Source organism: Corylus avellana, chromosome ca2 (genome assembly GCF_901000735.1).
Source record: "Corylus avellana chromosome ca2, CavTom2PMs-1.0".
NCBI lineage: Eukaryota > Viridiplantae > Streptophyta > Magnoliopsida > Fagales > Betulaceae > Corylus > Corylus avellana.
The window spans coordinates 806,798-815,931 of record NC_081542.1 but is presented as its reverse complement, the minus strand read 5'-3'; the positions used below and the strand labels follow the sequence as shown (position 1 = coordinate 815,931).

At 36.0% G+C, this 9,134-nt stretch overlaps 2 protein-coding genes across 2 annotated transcripts in view; both read left to right on the top strand.

Annotated features, from left to right (window-relative positions):
* The window catches only part of LOC132168909 (polypyrimidine tract-binding protein homolog 2-like), a gene marked incomplete at its 3' end in the record, with an annotated part of 97,745 nt that overhangs the window by 22,875 nt on the left and 65,736 nt on the right, over window positions 1-9,134 (top strand).
* On the top strand, window positions 7-4,827 carry LOC132171793 (uncharacterized). Its single transcript, XM_059583193.1, has 6 exons — window positions 7-52; window positions 137-190; window positions 598-659; window positions 1,419-1,731; window positions 3,579-4,462; window positions 4,550-4,827. The coding sequence occupies exons 2-5, from the start codon at window positions 182-184 to the stop codon at window positions 4,425-4,427; spliced, it is 1,233 nt and encodes a 410-aa protein (XP_059439176.1). The 5' UTR covers window positions 7-52; window positions 137-181; the 3' UTR covers window positions 4,428-4,462; window positions 4,550-4,827.

Sequence of the window (9,134 nt, the reverse complement as noted above, 5' to 3'; positions counted from 1 at the left end):
TCTCTGCTTGCTTCAGAGATTTAACCTGCTTAAAGTCATCCTTCCATTTCAGGTAAGTGGTTCTTGCAGGATCTGATTCACAACATTGTAATGATTTCGGTCATAGCTTACATCTAACTTGAAGTTTGTATTACAGGCAGCATACCTTAAAGAGGCTAAGGAATCTGTTAAGAGTTCCATTATGTTGATGGTAAGCTTAACTCTACAAGGAAGGAGTAAAACAAACTCTATATTATGTCATTATTTAGTTAGTGGTAAACATGCACCTATGGTATGAGATGTAGTATGAAATTGATTCAATCTTGGAATTATTTGATATCATGGAGTTAGACAGGAAATAATGGATATACTGGTAGATTGGCTAAGATACAATATGGAGTTGGAGTAATGTAACAAAAGCTGTTATGAAGTTCTTATTCAACTTTAGTCATTGTAGTAAACATTGTTTGCTCTGGTACTATTTGCGCCTGCTTGCGAATGATCTTTTGACTCTACTTTATTATGAGCTTAATTTGGCTTAGAATTTTTCAAGCCCAATTTTTTTTTCTTTCTTTCATGGTCTTACTTCTTAACGTGTCCTCTTTCTTTTTTGGGCAGAGATTATTCTTCCATTTGGATAAATTGGTTACTTGTGATCGGCCTTCTAGTTGCATTCTGTGGTGAGCCAATGATTTATTTTCTCTGTTATGAATATAAAACAATATCATTATGGTGTGATCATCATAAACTTGATTGGTGGGACATAGTTGCTTAACTTATTGAGTTATCTTGAATTCGAAAAAAAATTGAATAATTTTGGTCAAATGCCTTTTCACTTCAGCCTTGTAAAAGTCACTGTTGATAATATGGCAGATAATGTGGGAACCCGTGGAGGGTTTTATTGTGGGGATGTGGGTCTAGACAGGAAGTAATATGTAACAAGCTCTGGGAGAGACTTCAGGACCACCTAATGTAAGCCCTAGGCATGTGCGTCAAAACATTTGGAACTCTATGTTCTGTGTGATTGTTTTACCAATACACATGTTGCCTCTTCATTTATGTAGCAAACATCCAACCCTTGTGGATGATGATCTTTTAGTTCAAGAGGGTTGCTGGCTTCCTGTCAAAAAATGTTTTTACTTCCTGTTTAAATTATAGACACGTGGTTAGGAACTCATTTATACCTTACTGTAGATACAGAACAATCACTGGGTGTGAGCAGCAGTGGTATGTTGTTTTCGTTTAAGGGGGAAAAAAAAAAACAACTGGGTTATCCATGCGACTTTGTTTATTTATGAAATAGGTGCTTCATTTTTGAGCTTTAGTCTTGCATAGTCTGGTCTCAGATGGCTGATGTAACTGGTGGTTTTATATGTTTTTGTTTCTTTGCAACAATGGTTTTCCGTTTGGATGGGGTCATATTTTTGTTTATGGAACAGGATTGGATTGTTGGCTTTTCACTTGGCATTAGTAAACAACCCTCAAGAGGCTCTTGTGATTTGGGCATTTGCTTCTACTCTGTACTATGGAAACCGGGAGAAAGGTGTTAAATTTGCTAAAGAACATGCTCAAATGCATGTTAATTTTGTACCGGAGATCTCAGGGTCTTCTGATTTTAAATCAGATGAAGAAATTGCTGAAGGAGTTACTCTGTTAGCATCTTTGGTGCAGGATTCCATAGATGCGTTGACCAATAGAGATAGTCTTTTCGAATCGTTGCGCAGATACCCAACTTCTCCATGCTCTGGTTTTGTAAGTACATCTATTCCCGTAATTTATATTGCTAATAACCTCAAATATGCAGCATAATTAATCCAAGCATAAATATGCCAAATTTTGGTTACATTTGTCTGAGGTAATTCGAATCTGACATTGTAGGCCTCCCTTGGGGCACATTTGGGTTAATGTTTTGACTGCAGAGCCAGAAATATTGGTCTGCAATTCATCAGGAAAAAAGAGAGGGCAAAAATGATAACGCTGTAACTTGGGCAGGCTGGTCTGGGTAGGAGGTTGACCCACACTCAACCTTAGCTCTCCAGTCTTGAACCCTGACTTTGTCCAACACAACCATCAAACCATACAACTCAACCCAATCCTAGCTTGTGTATTATTTTTCGTAGTTGGGTTGTCTTCAACCTACCTTGTAATTCAGAATAGGTCAAGTTGATTTTTGATCTGGCTACCTTTTAATTCTTTATCTCTTACTCATCATTAAACAGCTAAAATTTCACAAAAATCAAGTGGCTACTGAGATATAAAATTAAGATTGATATGCTCCAAATAAAAAACTTAAAATGAAACATTATAAAATGAAATACATGTGTTAAACAATATATTTATTAGCTAATCACAAACAATCTAAAATCAATAGCTGGTGTACAATGATTTGAAATGTTAATACTTTTTTTGAATTGTGGCATGTTAGGTTGGGCTAAGCCGCTAAGGGTTGGGCTATGGGTTGGGTGCATGGGTGGGTTTGGGTTGAAAGAGCTTCAACCCTAGGTCAACCTAAATTTAATTTATGACAGCATTTTTCAACCTAGATCCACCACCAGCTTGTAAATAGTAACCTAGCTTGGCCAAAGTTCAAGTTCGGATTGGATTCGTCTAGCTTAGCTTGCCCATTGCATACCTAAAAAATAAATAGGAAATCTGCAGACTTGATACCTCTATCTTTGCTTTTTCATCAGTGGATAAGGCAAATGCTTTGGTTTGTGTATAAGTAATAGTGTGGTTGATTTCATCTCATCTTATTCTATGAATGTTCGATCACGGTGTTACTGAGTCACATGATTGCGTAAATCTGATTGAGTGAAGTTGTCATCTCATTCTAACTTGTTACATGACTGATTCATTGTCACATACATACGCACAATGTGTTTCTTCATCATCATCAGCATAATTTTCCTGATTTCTTGTTAATGACTTTACAAGCACAGGTACTTGTCCTGTGTGCATGTATGAAATTTTTAACACAAACAAGTCATACTGTATAAGGAAGCTATCTAAATTCCAACCTGACCTCCAACCTATCTAAATTATCAACGTACTAACCTCATTTTAGGGTAAGTTAATACTTTAGGTTAAAAAGAAATCAAATTTGGATATGCTTGACTGTTTCAACAGTTGGCAATGGTAATGTGCCACATGTAATATGTGGGTCTACCCTGTACATCTACACAGCTGAAGGCCCGCATGTAGACGGGGCTGTTTTGATCAGTGTGCACTGATGGTCACAGCTGTTGCTTGTATTTCTCATGCCATAAATCTATGCCCATGTATCATGTTCAGGGGAAAACGGTGTTAAGACAAAGTTACTGAATGTGCAAGCTCACAGCCTATTTCCACCACAAACCTTTGCAGGGACTAGAAAAACTCTGCTCCAATTTTGACCCTATATTTAATGATTTACGCACCAGATATTTCCATTGTGGTTGCTTAGGTATGTTACTCAGTTACGCCTCACCGTCTCCTTCCGTAGTGGAGATACTTGTCTCAATGATTAACTTATCCCCATGGTTTCTTCCAGTAAACGTATGTGTATTACTTGTATGTAGTTCAGATGTGCACCTGATCTGATACAAAATGTGGTTCTTTAGGTATTTATTTCGAAGACAAAGGGGGATGATGTTGCTGAAATTTTCCGAGTGCTCTTGAAAGATATTGAGTCCTATAATAGTGGAAAAAATAATTTCGAGATTGATTACCAAAAGCTTGGGAAGGGATACGTGAACGAGACACGATTTGTTCTTGGGAAGATTATTTTGGAAACTATGAGTAGTGGTGTTGTTAAAGGAGGAATTGAGGTTGTCAAGGTGGAGAAAACTCAGCTGCAGCCAGATGTCAATGAGGAGAGTTGTCATCTGTCCCTTTCAGATCTCATGAAGCATCAAGTGTTGAAAGATAGAAAACATGAACGTGGCCTATCAACATCTAATCCTGAACTAAAGAATGAGATGGTGAAGAAACGGAAGTTTGTTGAGAAGAAAAGTAGTCTCTCCAAGCCGGAGGTGGCTATAATGAACCCAGAGAAAGTTGAGATAGTGGAGTACCAGGAGATGGGTAAGAAGCACCAGAAAATAATTGAGACATGTCAATCACCCCTGGAAGAAACAAATATGAAGCAGGGAAACGTGTTAGACGATCAAACTTGCCATTTACAGGAGCATGAGGTTACTATTGAAATGCAAGAGGATGTTGAGAACGATAAGTGCGAGGCTAATAGTAAGAGGCATTTGAAGGTTGTAGAGAAGGGGGAGCGCCTGCTCTCACAGGATAAGGTAACTAAGAAGCCTAAAGTAGTTGGCAGGAGTAAGATCAAGCAGAAAAAGGTGCTAGAGAAGAAACAGTTACAGTTCGCACCTCCGATGGTGGTCAGGGAAAAACAAGATGAAGTAGTGGTTAAGGAGAAAGGCAGTCGACCTCTATTGTCAAGCTTCTTCAAGTAAATTCGTCATTGTAAAATCTCAACAATTTTGGACAGGTACCTTCCCTACCCCCCACCCTTTGGCCCTCCCCTTCTCTGTTCCTCTCTTTTATCTGGATGACTAATCTTTGCTTTTCTCTGCAGGTGTATGGAAACATGCTTCTCATTTACTTTTAAGGTTATAATCATCAGAACTTTCAACTTTTTTTGGACGGATTAACAATTTTGAAATTATGAGTAGTATCAACACTTGGTTTTGGGTATATGGAACTAATGCCGTAATGACTTAGAGAAAACGTTAGTCGCATCTGCGTTATCACTCTAAAATTAGACTAGTACTAGTCCAGTAACAATTGGTGCTCATTAGAATCACTTATAAAACTTAGTCACCTAGTAAGGAACCAATGTGAGGGACGTAACACTAATGAGTGCCTTAATAATCTACTAATTCTATGTGGGTTCATTATCTTCCCAATGTGAAACTAGGGTGTTACTAATTTTGTATTATGTTTTATTTAGATCATGTTTCAAGATAGTTGGTAGCATCAATGTTAAACTAACCCATTCGGTATGCCCAAAGAGTTGTGGGTTTTGGAAAGAAGGGGATGCTTGTTATGTATACATGGCTGTGCAGCCTGGTTAGCATCTCTCTTAACATGACAAAACTTCCAAGTGTGAAGAGATCCCAAGACTACCTTTGTGTCCTCTAAAATCTGTCCAAACGGCCTCAGGCTGGTCTCTAACTCCCCAAACGCTTTTACTACAGTTAGTGAGTCTCCTTCTAGAATAATGTCAAGGAGGCCCAATTCGCTGCAGAATTCAGCTGCTCGAAGAGCCCCCCAAGCCTCTCCAGTACCCGGTTCTTGGATCATCTGAATTAATTCACTTTTAGCTGCATTAACCATTCCTTCATGATCCCTCACAATGACACCAACCCCCATCCTTTTATTCTTAAAATCAAAAGAAACATCCCAATTTACTTTGAACAGTCCCGCCGGTGGGGGAGCTCACTTCGCCTTGATCTCGCACACCCCATCTGAAGAAACCCCCATCATTCCCTACGATTCGGTTGCATGAACTTCTAGATCAATATCTTCTCGTTCTTGTGCAAGCAGGGGTATCATTTCCTTTGATTCTTTTAATTTATAGTTTCATTACCAAGTAAGTGTATGCATTAGCCTTTAGCCACGTACAATGCGTGTATTCATTGGCATTAAATTTTTTGTTTCATTAACATATATTTCAAGGAACAACATGAATGATGAAGCATAACTGTTTATAATTATTTTTCAATTCATTACCAGCTTTGAATTTCGATTGAACTCTAAAACCTTCTAAAAGTTTAACATACACAAGTAGTGTGCACACCCATGCACGGATAGATACATATGTATATATTGTATTTGCATATTAAGTTCAAGAATATATTGTCCCCGAAAAATCACCAAAAGTAAAATTTTTGTTTATCAAATTGGACCATTTGTTTTCCAAAAGGTTCATTTTGGTCTTTTTTCCTTTCACCATCTATAGGAGTGACAAAATTGCCTGACCTGATATATTTTTTTCCATTTAGTGGCCCAATCAAAACTAAGCCATCATAGCACATACGGATCAGTTAGTGAGCCACTTTTGTTAGTCCTGCAGACTTTAAGAAATCCCAAATCTTTTGTAATAGGCCTATCGATGACTATGTTGATTGTTAATTTAGGGTTTTTTGAAATTGTACTACATAAAATAAAAATAAATAAAAAAGAAAAAATTTGCGACGTCAACCAATTCTGCCATTGTAGTAGACAATGCAAGGGAAAAGTGCAAAACAAATCTTTTGGGAAAGCACAGGGACTAAGTAGACGGCTAGATGCACAAAATTTCAAGAGATGATCTTGGAATTTGGTACATCTTGGAGTTAAAAACACGCTTATTAGTTTTTGAGCTCTTATGAAAAGTGAGCTAACAAAATAGATTAAACTTTTGAAATTATTAGTAAAATGTAATTGCAGGTAGAGGCTGATAAAGTTTGGATTGAGATGGATAACATGGAGAAAGAGATTGTAGACATTATTGCCCGGCACAATATTGGAGAAAGGGATTGTGTTGTAATTTCATTGGATCATATTTGTTGAGACCGCAGGAAATTGGCAGAGCTAAAGTCCAAAAAAGCATTCTTTGTATGCCAACAAGCACCAATTTCCTGTAATGTTTGGTTCATTAGCAAGGGGCGCCAGTTATACACGAGGTAATTTGAAAGTATCCTGTAATTAACTTCTCTTTGTTTTTTTTTTGGCAATGGATTGACATTTGGTTAACTGGGACCAACGTGAGTATACAGAAGCATGAAAACAAGGTTTTTGTGCATGTGTATGTTACTAGAACTTCTGTTGATGGATTATATGTGTGTCACAAGACCAATTTATTGCTCAATAATGTTCAATATAATAGTCATTGAGCAAACCATATCAGAAATTAAATTACATATTATCCATTTGAAAAGCTCTGTAGCCACCAACTCGATTATTGGTTTGCTCAATGACTATTATATTGAACATTATTGAGCACTAAGTTGGTCTTGTGACACATATAATCCATCAACAGAAGTTCTAGTAACATACACAGTATCCATGCACAGAAACCTTGTTTTCATGCCAGTGTTCTATAAGTTGCAAAATTTAATGCATGATCGCGGTTGCATGGGTTCCATGAGGAGGAAAAACACCTAAAAAAAACACGAGTCTAGATATCGTGTTTCCGGCCGAAATAAACTGAATACGATAACTATTGGAGTCTCATAGATAAAACAAAATAGATGAATTTGAATTTCGAAACTTTCTGGGTCACGAAGTTGGAAAAATTAATGCACGATGGCTATTGCAAGCATTAATATAGGAGGAAAAAACACCTAAAAAGAAAAAAATACGAGTCTAGAAATCGTGTTTTGGGCCGAAATAAACTGAATAAGTCAAATATTGGAGTCTCTTAGCTAGACAAAAAAAGAAATTCAAATTTCGCGACTTTTCGGGTCACGAAATTGCGAAATTTAATTCATGATCGCGGTTGCATGTGTTCCTTTAGGAGGAAAAACACCTAAAAAAAACACGAGTCCAGATATCGTGTTTCCGGACAAAATAAACTGAATACGACAACTATCGGACTCTCATAGATAAAACAAAATAGATGAATTTGAATGTCGAAACTTTCCGGGTCACGAAGTTCGAAAAGTTAATCCACGGTGGCGGTTACAAGCATTAATATAGGAGGAAAAAACACCTAAAAAGAAAAAAATACGAGTCTAAAAATAGTGTTTTGGGCCGAAATAAATTGAATAAGTCAAATATCGGAGTCTCTTAGCTTGACAAAATGAGAAATTCAAATTTCGCGACTTTTTGGGTAACGAAGTTGCAAAATTTAATTCATCATCACGGTTGCATGTGTTCATTTTGGAGGAAAAACACCTAAAAAAAACACGAGTCTAGATATCGTGTTTCCGGCCGAAATAAACTGAATACGATAACTATCGGGGTCTCGTAGATAAAACAAAATAGATGAAGTTGAATTTCGAAACTTTCCGGGTCACGAAGTTGGAAAAGTTAATGCACGGTGGTGGTTGCAAGCATTAATATAGGAGGAAAAAGCACCTAAAAAGAAAAAAATACGAGTCTAGAAATCGTGTTTTGGGCGAAATAAACTGAATAAGTCGCATATCAGAGTAAATTCAATAAATGGTTTTAGTGAACGAATAATTGTGTTATATATAAAATTGATGATTTTGACCAGTTATGCTCTCACCTATCGTGGGACTAACTGCGATAAATTGTTAGATTTTATCGTTAATTCAATAAAGAGTTTTACGACTTTTGAGAGCATTGGCATGTTTAATACATGATGCATTATTGCCTTTATTGTAATTCAGTGAGGCCGTGCATGTGGTGTAATTTGGTGGTTGCTATGATTTTGTGTTATTGTGATTGAATATTATTTTGTCTATTGATTAAATCTCTAGCTTGTTTGAAATATATCTTGGTGTAAATCTAGAGATTATTTGTGAATAAAAAATTTATTTAAAGAAACAAAATCCATTTTGCCCATAATATTTAATAATGATTACCAAGTAATTATTCAATTATATTGTGTCTTTATTATTGTAAATATGCACTTGGTAATCATTTTAATGAGTTATTTCAAAATATTTATGAACTAAGTGAGACAAATATATGGATTTCATTTTCACTTTTACCTAAGAAAAGTTTTTTAAATGAGATATACAATTTATGACTAATGTTCATTTTGATTATGATTGGAGGTGATATTTATGATTTTCTGTTGTCTTCTAATTGAAGTCGAACTACTTGTATATATAATGATATTCACTTAGAGATAAATGAACTTTTGGTTAAATGTTCATAGTTTTTATGTACATTAAAGTGAATGATTTTGAATGGTTACAACTTACGTACCCGCCTATCGTGAGACTAATCATGATAAATTATTGAGATTTACTGGCTCAATGTGGATAATGTTGTTATACATCAAAGTGAATGATTTTGAATGGTTACGTATCTACTTATTGTGGGACTAATCATGATAAATTATTGGGTTTGATTCAATGTGGATAACGTTGTAGATCAAAATGAATGATTTTGAGTGGTTACATACTCACCTATCGTGAGAGTAACCATGATAAATTATTGGGTTTTATTGGATGTTATTCAAAGTAAATAAATAAATATATGCA

Coding starts and splice junctions, on each gene's coding strand:
- LOC132171793 (XM_059583193.1), top strand. Junction 660..1,418: donor CCTTCTAGTTGCATTCTGTG/GTGAGCCAATGA, acceptor TTTATGGAACAG/GATTGGATTGTTGGCTTTTC. Junction 1,732..3,578: donor CTTCTCCATGCTCTGGTTTT/GTAAGTACATCT, acceptor GTGGTTCTTTAG/GTATTTATTTCGAAGACAAA.